At 42.6% G+C, this 15,183-nt stretch overlaps 1 protein-coding gene across 2 annotated transcripts in view; it reads right to left on the reverse strand.

Annotated features, from left to right (window-relative positions):
* ANXA6 (annexin A6) overlaps positions 1-15,183 on the reverse strand; it is a 139,509-nt gene that overhangs the window by 54,631 nt on the left and 69,695 nt on the right. For both annotated transcript variants that reach the window (XM_069199574.1, XM_069199575.1), the window contains exons 3-10: positions 9,477-9,567; positions 9,075-9,169; positions 8,375-8,488; positions 7,305-7,395; positions 6,014-6,093; positions 3,753-3,809; positions 1,542-1,635; positions 596-691 (exon numbers count right to left, since the gene is read on the reverse strand). In XM_069199574.1, coding sequence (XP_069055675.1) covers positions 596-691; positions 1,542-1,635; positions 3,753-3,809; positions 6,014-6,093; positions 7,305-7,395; positions 8,375-8,488; positions 9,075-9,169; positions 9,477-9,567 — 718 coding nt within the window. The remainder of the gene's footprint in view (positions 1-595; positions 692-1,541; positions 1,636-3,752; positions 3,810-6,013; positions 6,094-7,304; positions 7,396-8,374; positions 8,489-9,074; positions 9,170-9,476; positions 9,568-15,183) is intronic.

Consider the following 15,183-nt stretch of genomic DNA (forward strand, 5'->3'; position numbering starts at 1 on the left):
ATGTTGCTTTTTCTCTTCTTAGAGTAACTCAATTTAAGATAATCTATTATCAGGTATTTCAGATCCAAGAAACTACACAGGTGTATTGATACTCTTCAAAGGAGGACATCACATACAACTAATCTCTTTTCCATTATGCATTTCTAAGCATTTCTTGAAAGAAACATTCACATTAAATACGCCTTGAAAGCCCCAATGCCAGATAAGTGCCTCTTCTATGCGGACATCATTAGTTAAAGCACTAGCTCTTGTATGAAGTGATCTCTCTTTCTTGTAAAACCAACCACAGTGGGATTCCACATTATGTTTCCTTTTCCTCTCTATTTATGTTTCCCCGTTTGCACTACCACTGTCTTAAGATCATTGTTATCTTCTGTTGCAACCCCCATAAAAAACCTGATCTGGTATAAAAAGAATGGTGATGCATAAAATAGTGTCAACAGCAGTGGAACACATTTAGTACCCAGCAAAATCCCAATCCCAAGTGCACTCCTGCTATTTGGCACACCAGGGGTTTCCAGACTCTTCTGTGTTGTAACACTTATCTTCGCTTATCTGGCTGCAGATACCACTAAAAATGCAAGGACCTGCTTACCCACAGCCAGCATCAATTTCTGAAAATCCCCCGAGAGCTCGTTCTTGATGCTGTCCTCAATTTCCTTTCCAGCCAGATTCTTGTATGCATCAAACACTGTGAAGAGCAACAGAACAGTGAGACAAACCTCAACCAACAGATTCTAGCAGTAGACACAATGGGGGTTATTCCAACTTTGGAGGAGGTGGTAATCCTTCCCAAATGTGACGGATTTACCACCAGCCGTATTACGAGTTCCATAGGATATAATGGACTCGTAATACGGCTGGTGGTATATCCGTCACTTTACCGTCACTTTTGGGACGGATTACCACTTCCTCCAAAGTTGGAATAACCCCCAATGTCTGCTCCTGAAGCACCAGCATTCTATCCAGGTCCATAACTAACATACACAAACATACTGCCATATCACAAAGAAGACCAGCCTATGCCTGTTACAGCCAAGTCTAAGACTCATTCCCAATTGCCCTTGAGGTGACCCTCAGAGATAACCATGTAGACCAATTACCATTGGAGACAATCAGGATTCAGTGATTCATCAGCAACCAGATCATAGAACCAAGGTGGATAACAGCTTTCAAGTCCCCGAGACAATCAGAGCTCTAGATTTCAAATGTGCAAGGTCTCTGGCTATAAGAAAAGACCAAAAAGACCTGGCCCAAATATATGAATATAATCTGAGGGAAGCAGCTGGCCTGGACAATGTTTAATATTGGGAACAGCCATGCCACTACTAGGTTAGGCAGTGGTTTTCATAAGGTGGAAATAAGTTTGGATCCAGGCTTACTGCTTAATGTTCAGAACATATAAATATTTAGCAGCAGCAGAAAAGGCTGTAAGGTGAAAACTGACTGCCTGACCATCAACAATTAGAAAGATACTGCATCTTTAGCATACACTCACTGTTTCATAATGAGCTGGAAATATTTATGCAATGCTAACTTACCCAGCTGAAGGTGCATCCTACTTCTGTTTCCCAAAATGTATATAAATTGAGCCTCATCGGTACCCCATTTCTGCTCCCCTGCTTCAAACAGTTCCTTGTCAAAAGAAAAGGAGAGTGAAGGTCGATGGTTAAACACAAAGAAATGTTTTCTATCAAAAACATAGATGAACAACCAGCAATATTTACCTTAGGCATTGTATCAGGCAGATCAGATATAGAGTAACCACCAACACAATTCACCCATAGCAACTATACCAGCAAGGTCAGTGGATATCAATTTCTATGGCACGAACACTATCAACAGCAAGATTTATGCTGATAGATGCGAATATTAGTAATGTTACTAAGATCAACCATACCAATAGATCTCACTATACGTGGCAGCCTTCCTAGCACGAGGGGTTGCCTTGTTTAGGCTCTTTTGTACCCTCAATTGAATAACTGTTGTTTAAGTTGGTACTGTCATTTTAATGTATCTTGAAATAAGAAAAAGTCTAGTGGCCGGTATTGCACTTGTTTTAATACTCACTATTTCAGAAGATTAAAACATAATTCAATAGCAGGACTATGTCCTTATTTATTATCATCAAATCTCTTTAGGATTATGTAAGGGGTCATAACAAGACCCACCATGGATTTGCTTCCAGGATGAGGAGCTACCCTACAGGGAAGTACATCACCTTGTATGACGGAGGGTTTGCATCTCTTTCATAGCAATTAACTAACCACTGGACTGTTTTCATTGAAGTGGTAAAGGGACTTGCACTATTTGTCCATGTCTATAGGGTGTATATATTTCTGTATTTGGTTGATAAGTCTAATAAGGCAGGACGACCTTGTGCATCCTTGTATTAAACAACTTCTTTTGTTCTCTCTTGTTGGGCTGCATCTATCAACATCAAGCAATGCCAAGCTGTAACAAATTTTGCCTATGCCATCATTTCTCCATTTAAAACTGGATTAATCACATCCGTTTGATGCACTGCGAATGCTGATGAAACCTAAATCATCTTCCTAACAATATCTACTTAACTGAGTGTATCAGTATAGATCACAAGGAATGTCAGTGCCACTCAGCCTTACAAATGTGCAACCTTCTTGTGCCTCCAACACTTCCACCAGTCTTCTCACCCACCACTACTATACACTAACAGCATCAACTATGTATTATAATTACTGTTGTGAATGCATACACAATCCGTCAGCTACTTTTTGCCAGTCACAATAACATACATTAAGAATTAATTCAAGAGAGTCACGTACAGAGCGCCAACAGGCCTGGTGTGTAGTCTAATAGGATGATACTGTAGGGAGCTCTTTGCTAGAGTTGTTAATACTTGGTGATCAGTAGATGAACACAATGCCAGCAACCACTAGAAAGCAGACCAGCGACATTTAATGAACTAGGTTGTGCCTTTGCCCTTAAATTGACCCCTTCCATGATATGATATTCAATATTGGAGGACAAAAATATAGGATAGAAAGAAAGCAATTGAATATCTGGGTCACGGCATTTAACAAATCAAGACTGAGCTCCTTCCTGGGGTAGCCATGGGGAATCTTATAAGAGGTATTTAAAAGTGAGATTGTTCTTTTGATTTTTTAGGTCTCCTCCACTTTTGTATAAGTTTAGCTGCAATAATTAATTTATCAGTTATTTTGGGAAGCACTATAATGATAATTGCATAAGAAATGTGGAGGAAGTGGGTGAAAGCCAAAATGAAGAGTCCTTGTGGGCAACCATAAGGCTTCCCATTTGCAGAACAGTGCGCAACTCAGACAGTCTTAAGCACAACTGTGGCAGGACCACTAATCGAAGAGGGCAGGCAAACAGAGTAATTAAACTTCCTGAGCCCGTTAATAGGTGGTCGGCATCATTCTGATTAATTTGTCGCAAGAAAAATATCTAGTGTAATATTCAACTAGAGGGAGCTGCCATGGTCTAACCAGGAACCAACAAGGACACTGCTAAGCACTGCAGAAGGTGTAGAATAGAGCAATATTGCCAAAAGAATTTAAGTTGAAAAACATAAACAAAGATAAGACGTCACAGGGGGGGCGTGAAAGTCTGTCTTTGATCCAGTAAACAAGCATTTACGGGGTTCTTACTCGCTTGCTTGCATTCAGTCTTATGCATGTTCTTTGGTGTTAGCTCCGAAGGGAATATTCAACGTGCATTCATTTCAGACACTAGAATTCTATGGGGCTTACCTTGGCATCCTGCTCCACGAGGTCCTCACTGACAACATCATCTTCCTCTCGTTCTCCCTGAACAAATGAGCAGAAATAAAAATGTATTCAGGTATTGTGTGTAGAAATGCTAATGGGACATGGAGAAGCCGTACTGACATGGAAGTATGTCAGAAAGAAATGGATGGTCCTGAGGTTTTGGCAATGGCATGCGGAGGTGGTGGGGGTTCCTAAAAGTCAGATGATGCATTCAAAAGAATATAGTAGGGGGATGGATATTGAACAGCTCTTTACAATGGATGGAGGGTGAAGGACACAGAAATGAAGCAAGTACGCAGGTGTTTATTTAGAGTTGGACATGAAAAATGTAGAAGGATGCTTTGTAAATTGTGCATGGGGTATAAGGAAGCCAACTAACAAAGGTATGTATGAGTGTGAGATGTAGTACTACAGAAGCACCACTTCATATACTCAGAACTGAATTTCTGAACCAGCCCCAAAGGTCTATATGTGAAGGAAATGATTTGGACAGTGAGTGACTTAAGAAAGGAAAATGGCATTATGAAAACAACACAGAAATGGAATACAGAGAGTAGGCTTTAATATGATAGGTGAGCAAGAACGCCCACGATGCACTATGCATGATCACAAAACTCATTCAGACAATGAATTGACATCAATGGATAGACAAGGCACTAGGGTGGTTAGATTAAAATGAGTGATGCTCCAATCATCAAAAAGAATCAATCCGTCAGAGATGGATCTGGTCATGGTAAGGAACACGTAAGAGGCACATAAATGGATGTTGATAGGACAACCCCTGAAGCTATTAACATGAATGAACAAAGATATACATGCCCAGGCATCAAGAAGATGGGACCGGTTAGTTTGTACACAATACATAATTGAAACCAGTTATGGGCTATAAAGCTAGTATAATTACGAGGCTATGAACAGAACTCATTAAGAAGGGATTCTATAACTATTTTATTTAATCCACCCGTGCATACAAATATTGAAAAGGGCATTCACCCAAAGCTCCTGAAAAAACAAAAAGTCATAGTGGAGCACAGACATACTAGAGACCAAAGGAAGGACGAGGAAAGGTTACAGACACATAACTAAAATAGAGGAAGCCAAGAAACGAGGCACATGACACGATTTTAGGATCAGATGTGACATCACATATTTAGAAAGGCAGTTAAAGAACCAATCAGTTATGATTTACAAATACAACATTTAGGAATTGTGGGCCAGATGTAGCATTTTCCGATTTTGCGAATCGGAAATTGCGAGTCGGTGCGACTCGCAATTTCCGATTAGCAAAATCAGATGCAGAACGGTGTCTCAGACACCGTCTGCGAGTCGCTATGGGGTTGCAAAGACCCACCTCATTAATACTAATGAGGTGGGTCGTATTTTGCGACCCCATAGAGAGTCCCTGCACTCACAGGGATGGTGGCCTGCTGAAGACAGCAGACCTCCATGTCTGTGACTGCTTTTTAAATAAAGCAGTTTTTATTTTTATTTTGCAGCCTGTTTTCCTTAAATAAAAACGAGTTGCAAAATAAAAAAAATAACAAAACCATTTGGTTTCGGTTTTTCAGAGCAGGCAGTGGTCCATTGGACCACTGCCTGCTCTGAAAAACCCTTTTTGGCAACATTCACAAAGGGGAAGGGGTCCCATGGGGAATGCGAATGGGTTACCACCAGTGTGACACTGGTGGTAACTGCGAATTGCTTTGAGACCGCATTCGCGGTCACAAAGCAATTTAGCATAGCGATGCAAGTTGCAAATAGGAAGGGGACACCCCTTCCTATTTGCGAGTCGCATTCACAATGTGCGAGTCGGTACCGAGCATCGCAATCGGCATTTTGCATGGCCCAAACTCCGATTTTCGCAGTTTGCCCCATGCAAAATGCTTGCTACATCTAGCCCTGTGTTCTTTAGTCACTAAGAGGATAAATGCACGCCTTGCACATTGGAAGATCCAAATAGCAAGTTAGGATCTTCAAATTTACCATTAAACATACAGTAAAAGAAGTCAAGGTACTCCTAATACAGAAGCTAAATTATACATGGGGTATAACACAGAGCATTGAAGGATGTTCATGGACACTACTCTAGACAGATACTGATAGTCAGACACTCCGCACAGAGAAGGTAGCAATAGGAGAGAAGATTACCCAGACACATCGATGACCGACTTTTTCACCGACTCCTAATAAAGCATACCGGATGCAGGCACGGTGGAAAACACTGCAGCATAGATGTCACATACCTGCAGTAAAACAACCAACATTTTCTTGAAGTGTCCAGTGGTGTCTCCCACAACGTCTGTCTCCAGGTCTCGGTCATATGCTGCAGTTCAATAAAGGGACAAAAGGGCCATGAGCAAACCTTTGGCCGAATGTATGTCGGGTGTTTCAGCAACCGGACATGCATTGTAATACACACATTAAACCTTCCCTGGTGTTATCCCTCAGTGTAAGCCAAAGTTACATACTAAATGCCCAAAATGGATTATTGAGGAATTATATGTGGAGGTACATGGAATTCCTGCGATTACAAGTTAAACACGTTGGTATGGAGATTAACTGTGCAGATCCGGAATTATCAGGCAGAACTCCACATGGTATTTCCTGTTCCAGCGGGTTTAACAAAAATAGTTATCACCTCCTCTTAGTGGGAGCTAATTTCTGCAGGTGTCTTGTGAGGAGCACGTAATAGGGGACAAGGTTGTATGAGAGCAAGGGAGTAAATGGAAAGATATTACCTAGTGGGGTGAGCAGTACATGCTTCCTTCAAGCCTTGACTGGGGATCAGGCAAGGGCTGTACTTCCACTCTTTCCCTACGCAACTTACTAGCTGGATTTTCTGGTCCTATTTTTCAGCACCCAGAAAATACAATTGAAGGAACACAGGACTCCTTATAATTGTGCTTAGTGGAATTCCACATTGAAGATCTTCTCCACACACCTTATAATTAAGGTCTTGGGATGGATGAAAAAAGAAGCAAGGTATGTAAAATTTTTCTCTCTTGTACTTGCCAGAATTTGGCCAATTATGTGGCTTCGAAAGAAACAATTCACATGATGCTCAAACAAAGAAATTCCACTGGAAGAAGACAAACAAATCCGTGTTCGTAAATGTTAGGATCCGAACAATCCTTATATTAGAGCTTCTTCTTATTCAATTAAGACCATACTATCAGCTAATACTGTTTCTTTCTCAAAACTCAGCAAACCTGGAATTAAACACCTTGCACAAGAGGGCAAGGATCACGCCTGCAGGGCAGAACTATGTACAGTGTAAGAATTGGCTTCCTAAAGCAGTATTTGAACGCTGCTTCTTTGAAGATTACTTACCAGCGATGTGCTTCAGTCGGTACTTCACAAAAGAAATTCCCTGTCAAACCTCAAAGTGCCTATTCATATCCTCATGAAAGCTAATAGAAACTCTGCTCCTTTTCTACACAATCGTGCACACCCCGTGAATAAACCCCCACAAGCTTCCATTGACTTGACACCCCCATCTTTGACGATTGACAGGGCATTTATACGACCCCTTACCTTCCTTGTAGGCTGCCACCAGCGCGTGGATCTGCTGATTGGTCCGTGAGGCAAGGATTTCAATTAAGCACTTTTCATCTGTGCCAATGCCCTGTTAAGAAGAAAGGAAATAAAGTGAGGCCCTGGCGTGACCCTATTGCATCAGAGTAATTTTCGAAATCACTTCCAATATAGAAACTCTCCTCTCCATTTGTTGGTGGCCTTCAAGATCCTGCAAAGTAGAATATTTATATGAAAGAGTAGGTTCATACTCATAGTTTGAAAGAGGGCAACAGGATAGAAGGAGCTGAGAGAATAAAACGTCTGTTAATGGTTAGAAACTGATAGATAGATATGCAGGAACACTAGTGGAAACACTGAAAGACCCCGTGAGAGGGACAGAATAATGCAGGTCCACATTAACCCATCACAGTGTACGATCTACATCTGAAAAAGAAGCATCATTTATTTCTGGTCACTCGTTTACCTCAAGTGCTGCCAGGGTTAAGACAGCCTACACAAACGTTCATATATATATATATATAAACTCAACATGTTGTATAATTCAAAGGTTATACTTATGGTTTAGGAAGTACTTGTAAAATTGAGTTCTGTAAAAATGAGGTTAGGGGTGGACCCCACTACGGCCTACTCCTTAAAATTGGTGCCTGTTTGGCAATCCCTGCTGGTGGGTGCCACCCCTAAGCCCACATGAATCAGTTTAATTAAAGAAAAGTGCAGTAATCGCAAATGCATTTATATATTCATTTAATTATAGGTAAAGTACTCACAGTTACAAACGATAGGGGGTATAATAAACAAATGCAAAAACTGATTCCTTTGCATTTTTGTCTTCTTATCATTTACTGTTGCAGTATTTCTTTTTCAGTAGTTCATATGTTCACACCAACAACCAACACTTGGCATAGAGGTGTTAAATAAGCAGCTAAAATAAGAAAATCATGGACCACATGGCACAGAGGTGTTAAATAAGCAGCTGAAACAAGTAAATTAGGGACCATTCAGCACATTTTGCACAGAGATCAGACCATGAATCATTCATGAGAACTTGGCACACTGACAGAACTTACCGCAAGTGAATCCTTTATCTCCTTGGCATCGAAGTATTCTAAGGGTCTCATCAAACCCACAATAAGCCGCTCAAATTTTCCTGTTAACTCATACTTTAGGTCATCAATTAGATCCTAGACCAAGATGAAGACACAAATTGGGGGATTTGTAAGCAATAGAAGCAAGTTACTCATTGGCTTCTTAATATTTGGGTTAACAGTTTGCTTCTCAGGGTATTTAGTGTTTGACTAAGTCTCAGTCACCTGGCCAGCAGTATTCATGGCCACCCTCGAAGGATGGATTACTTGTTATAGATACCAAGGGCCACATTCAGAGATTTGTGGATGGGTTACTCTGTCACAAACGAGATTGTTTTCCCATCCAATTTATTACAAGTGCATTCAATTCTATGATACTTACAATAAGGTGGACGGGACATTCATCACGTAGTGACGGAGTAACCTATCCTCCAAGCTCTATATCAGGTCCTAAATGTCAATATAGTATTTTCAAATTTCCATAAAGATATTATATTAATCAATATTAATAGGTTTCTTTGCTACACAACAGTTGTACCAATCAATGCACAGAGATTATATTCATTAAAAAAATTACATTTCTTAAAACCTTGTAGTCATATTTCCTTTCAGACGATTAATCAATATTCCATGCTTACCGGCTTTCTGGTAAGCATAGTATTAATCAATTTTTCATGCTTACCTTCCCATAGATCAACTTGTATGTCTGAGAGATTTCCTGCCGCTGTCGATTGCTTCTAGAGGTGATCAGGTCAACGATAGCTTCTTTGTCACTTCCTGCAAGACAGATAATAGAGACATGTTCTAAGGAGACAGAGGCAAGAAGAAGAAGAATACATTGATAAGACAAAAAACTATAGTGCAAAAGAATACAAACAAAAAATGGGTGCGGGCATGAAAGAAAGAGCAAGTGTTAACAAGTAAGCAGGACAGTAAAGGGGAAAAAGAAGAGAAAACATGAATAAAAACTAATGAAAAAACAAGGAGAAAGGAAGAAGGACAAAGAGATGAGAAAGAAGTAGGGGATTTAAATTTTTGTAGCAGGTGAAAATACTTCACACAACTCAATCGTCCCCTCCCATACCTATCCCCTTCATGGACTTGTACAGCGCCTCAGCATCCTGGTTTGGATCAAAGTTGGGGAAATCCTTCACCGAACCTCTGTACCTTGCACCCTAACAAAGAGAAAATTGCCATGTTAACGAGTAAAGACAGCGAAACAAAAGCAGTTTCCACAGAATCTCTCTGCAAGTATTATCTGAAGGCATCGCACGCACTGCCTGCGCCTTTCACAAGCTGAACAGAAACAAGAGGCAACACAACCAAAAAACATAGACAGCATCAATCAGAAAAACAAAAAAGGTGAAACGTACACACTGTTGTACACATCGGCGTCATATTGTACGTTTATTAAAAATGACACTAGACTTAAAAGAAGTAAAAATTAAACAGTAAGGTCCCTTTAACAAAAACGCTAACCTCCACACTTGTTTTCAAAGCAGAAACACTGTGAAGGTCTGTGTGTGACTGTGTATGGCTTTCACTCCCTGTCTCTCTCTCCCACCCTTCCACTATATAGTAGGCCTTCTGTTTTAGCAAAGCACCGTCATGAACGTCATTAAGGGGTCCCCAGTGGTCGCTCCTGCGACCCCTGCTTGCCCCTGCAACCCCTGGCACTATCTTTGCGCCCTCTGGCCTCAGAGGTGGCAAAATCAGTGACAGGAACACAGTGAATGCTCGTCCCCATGGACGTCGGTTGGGGCTCCACTATGTTCCCTCTCATCGGTTTCAATACACTTTTAGTGAATAATGTTTCATTACTCATAATTAGTGTATTAAAATGGAGTATAATTAGCTGGAATATAGCCTTCCCAGGCAGCTGAGGTACGTAAAAAAAGTGCTTTTAAATGTATGTTGTGTGCATGCTTGCAGGTGAGTGCGTGTTTTTGTGAAAGAGAGTATGTGTGTATGTGTAAATGTGTGCATCTGTAAGAATGGGTGTGTGTGAAATGGAAGGTATAAGGGTGTGTGATGTCACGTCCGCTACCCCTAGCATTTTGGTGAATTGATGTTCATAGGCACCAATGCTCTTTATCAGGGTAGTCCTTACACCCCAGGTACACTAATCACAAGTGGCCCATTGCCTGTTTATGCAACATGCCATCTATGACCACCACGGGCCATGCATGGTATGTACGAAGTGCATACATAAATCTGTATGTGCTATTTTATCCCAGATGAACAACAGTGAGGCTTCACACAGCAGGCTGCAACTAAGTGGAAAGACAGCTCGAGAGCGTGCGTTTTGAAGCAAGCCTTTAAGGAGTGCACTGAAACAATTTGTAGCCTTTCAAGCACCCGACCGTGCTGGTTGTGTAGGAAACATGTCCTAATCATTCTGGTCATAGTTACCCTTTGCTATAGCATTCCACATCAGCAGGGCCAGTGCTGTTTAGGGAAGTCAACCTCTGTTTATTCCACTGCAATTTAGAAATGATTATAAAATGTAATTAACCCGTTTCAATTCTAACAATACTCAATTCGAAACTAATTTGTCCCTCTATTCTTTAGATTACTTTTCCTCCCTAGCAGGCACACAGTTCACAATCACTAGGCTCACCTGGAGTAATCTATTCCCATGTACCCCTTCCTAATCCTTCACCCAGTGTCACTCATGAATGGGACAAACTAACTAATAATTGATCTGTAGTCAATAAATTCGCACACCAGATGTTATGCCACTATTCGATGAATGGGACACAAAAAAAACAGTTTCGTCACTGATCTATAAATCAATCAATCAGATATTTGTAAAGCGCAACTTATCACCTGGGGGACGTGGATCAGTCGAAGAGCCAGGTCTTTAGGTCCTTCCTGAATTGAGCCAGCGAGGAGGACTGCCAGAGGTGAAGCGCTGGCGTGTTCCAGGTCTGTGCGGAGAAGCAGGAGAATAATTTTTCTCCAGCCGTGTTCATCCGGATACTCTGGGTGGTGGCGAGGGACAGTTGAGCAAAGTGGTGTTGCCTGGGAGATGCGTAGAAGGAGAGGCGGTGGTTGAGGTAGGCAGGTCCGATATTGTGTAGGGCCTTGTAAGCGTGTGTCAGGAGTTTGAAAGTGATGCCTTTGTTGATAGGGAGCCAGTGTAGGCCTCCCAGGTATGAGGAGATGTGGCTGTGGTGGGGGATGTCCAAGATGAGTCTGGCCGCAGCGTTCTGTATTCCCTGGAGTCTTGCTAGGACTTTATTGTTAATGCCCGCATAGAGTGTGTTTCCATAGTTGAGTTTACTGTTGACGAGTGCATGGTTGACTGTTCTTCTCAAGTTAATGAGGATCCACTTGAAAATCTTCTGGAGGAGGTAGAGTGTGTGGAAGTACGAGGATGAGACTGCCTTGACTTCGTGGGCCATAAACTGCGAGGAGTCGAGAATGATGCTGAGGTTGCATGCATGGTCGGTAGGAGATGGGGCAGTTCTCAGGGCAGAGGGCAACCAGGGGTCATCCCCGACAGTGCAGGTGGGGCCCAGGATGAGGTTCTCATTCTTATCTGAGTTGAGCCTGAGGCAGCTGTCTTTCATCCAGTCGGCAACTGCCTTCATTCCATTGTGAAAGTTGCTTTTGGCTGTTGATGGTTCATTGGTGAGGGAAAGAATTAGCTGTGTGCAGTCGGTGTATGATATGATGCTGACCCCGTGGTTTCTGACGATCTTGGTGAGCGGGGTCATGTAGGAATTGAAGACGATGGGGCTCAGAGAGGAGCCCTGGGGTATTCCACAGCTGGTTTCTGATGGTTTCAAGGTGAAAGGTGGGAGCCTCCAGGTGAAATGTGGGTGCCTGACTTTCTGGGTTCGGCCAGTGAAGAAGGAGAGGATACACTCCAGGGCTTTGCCCACGGATGCCTGGGTTGTGCAGTCTAGTGCACAAGATGGTACGGGAGATGGTGTCAAATGAGGCAGAGTGGTCGAGGAGCATGAGAGCAGCTGTTTTGCGATGGTCTAATAGGGTGCTGACGTCATTCGTGGCTGCTGGGAGTGCAGTTTCAGTGCTGTGGTTGCTCCTGAATCCAGATTGCTAGGGATCTAGGATGTGGATTATAAATGGAACAGAGCAGGTAATGCCTGATAAAAAAAGAAAAGCCACAGCTGGCCAATATTTAAAAACATTTGAATACCTCTCTGGCAGGTACAGTGGTGGATGGAATGATGGAGGTTGAGAAAAAAGGAGACAGAGCCTGACTTGTAGACTTCTCCAACCTAAACTACCTTTCAGATGCACTGGTCCGTCATGAGAACTGAAATAAAATGCTTCAACTCTGCAAGTGCTGCTCTTTGGGGAAACATTATGAGGCAGATGTGCTAGGTTTTCATGCAACATAGTGCAGTAATGACAGTTGCAGCACTGCACTGTGTGTTGCATGAGAGGGAGAAGGCAGAACAGAACCATATGAGCAAAGAAATGCTGCTGTTTCTCACTCTCTGGTACACTATAGGCATCTGGGCACCAATCCACAAACTTCTGCACCATAGTGCAGGAATGCATGTACATTTTGTTTCCACTACAAAATACTATGCTCAAACATTTCTCACTCTGTATGTTTGATGTACATTGCAGCATACAGTCAAAGTTGTAAACATTTTGAGAAAAGAAAAAAACTTTTCTCAAACTTTACACCTGCCTTAAAAATGTTTTCATTTTTGTGAACAGTCTTGCCTATCTTTTTCTTTTTAGCAGATAGGGTTTTGCATCACAATTCATTGGGTGGTTGAATGGGAGTGCCCCTTTACCCATAGAACACCTTCCTATTGCAAAGTAACATATACACTAATTTGTGTTATTTTCAAGCTCCTTTCCACAGTAAATCAGGATTTGCACTGGAAAGTAAATCCAAAAAAAAGCACTTTGCAGCAGTGTTTGTCACTTTTATGATGCAAACCCAGAGTGTTGGTAAATATGCCCCTACATTGCTGTTGAAAACCTCCGTGTGGTCCAGCCCGCTGGTTGATTCGAGGTTTTAGATTCATAGCTTCCACCAGAAGCCTGACTGAAAAGCCTCCTTCCCTTCCCCCATGCATCCACTGAGGAATTGCAGCAGAAAGTCCATCATGCTATAAAAAGCTCTGTCTGCATGGGTCACATTCCATGAATGTCTCCCACGCTTTCGATCCACACCGCTGCCTTGAAAGAAACCTACTTGACCCAAGGGTTTTCAGTCCTCCTGCGCCCACTCGATCCAAACAAGACCACGGTGGGAGACCTACAGATCTATCTCAATGTGACCCAGCGGGTCCCTGCCTCTTAGCAGGCCCAGAGATTTCCTCACAGGGTTTCTCTCTCTCTCTCTCTCTCGCTTGTTCGCTCTCCCTTTGGAGGCCCCCAACCTTGCTTCGTGGATTTCATGCTTCGCCTCCGCTGGTGGGGAACAGTAGCTTTTCTTTGTATCCTCACACTGTAGGCTTTGTGCTCTGACACTGCTCAGCTACCCAGTCCGTTAGCCCCGCCTGGGAGCCGGCTGCTCCGTGTCCAGTGTGAACTCCACCTGTTCGAAGCTTCAGGAATCAGAGCTTAGGCTGGAACTAAGTAGATGCTGTCCGTCCTAGCCTTCCGCAGTGTGTCCGCTAGCCAAACGCAATCGACCACTAGCCCATTGATAAAATACAACAATCAGATTAAAGCATTGGCTGAAATTAAACATGCTAGTTCAGATGTTTTTAAGGGAGAGATATTTAAGGATGCCAGACTGGGTTCTGCGTCTGTGCTGGACTTGGAGTCATATTTCTATATGCCACTCTCGCCAGTGTGCCCATGGGCACAAAGTCGTTCTATACAGTCAGATTTTTTTTACAGTTGAGGTCTCAGATGGCAGGCGTCTAATTTAATCTGTGCGTAGCAATCACTAGTTGCAAGGCATGGGTGTGGGAAGCAGCAATGGGCAGGAGCGAAGGTTGGCACGGGTGGGCACGGGTGGGGGAAGCAACATTGAGGGCGCAGTTAGCAGAAACAATGGGAAGAAGTGGACGAGCACAGCATGGATGGGGCGTGGAGAAGCAGTTGTGCAATGGAGTAACATGTAGTGCAAGAGCGAGTCGGGGAGAGGAGTACCCGGAGGAGATAACTCGAAAATACACGCACTCTCATGGAGTGTTTCAAATAAAAGAGAAACATAACTTCTTGATAACAAGCACTGGAAGCACCGAAGACAACCAATCAAGAGAGATGCAAAGCGACAGGGACAAACACAAGCTTGAAAAGCTGGCACATGAATAAGATGCAGGCAAAGGATAGTGACAAGGAAATCCAACCAGTGCTAAGCAAAGGGAAGGCTCCAAACCCCCCTGTGTTCTTGATATGCCACAATAATAATAATAGTAATAATAATAATAACAATAATTATAATAATTAAAAAAAGCAAAACAAGAAGGCACATGTTTCAGATATCTGACCAAGAAGATCAAGTTTTAGTTTATACTAAGTTTTTCTTTTATGTGTCCCTTTCTGAACCCCCTGCACAGGGCCAGGGGTGAGGCAGGAGCTACTGAGACCAACTGTGGGGTTTGAGGCTTTATACTTCTGATTTCCAGGGGCCCAGTCTACTATGGAAACTGATCAACTGTGCTAAGTACCCCTTCAGCACTTGCATCTCAGCGGAAACACGGTCGAGCAATCCAAGGCTTCTCAGGGGAGGTAGACACTTGGGGGAGAACAGAGGCTCACAACTCAAATTACGCTCAGCAGGAATAAACTATTGTCCAGTCAAATACTTGCTTTTATAACAAGAAGGAGTATTTTGATGAAAA

This window comes from Pleurodeles waltl, chromosome 7 (assembly GCF_031143425.1).
Source record: "Pleurodeles waltl isolate 20211129_DDA chromosome 7, aPleWal1.hap1.20221129, whole genome shotgun sequence".
NCBI classification, from domain to species: Eukaryota; Metazoa; Chordata; class Amphibia; order Caudata; family Salamandridae; genus Pleurodeles; species Pleurodeles waltl.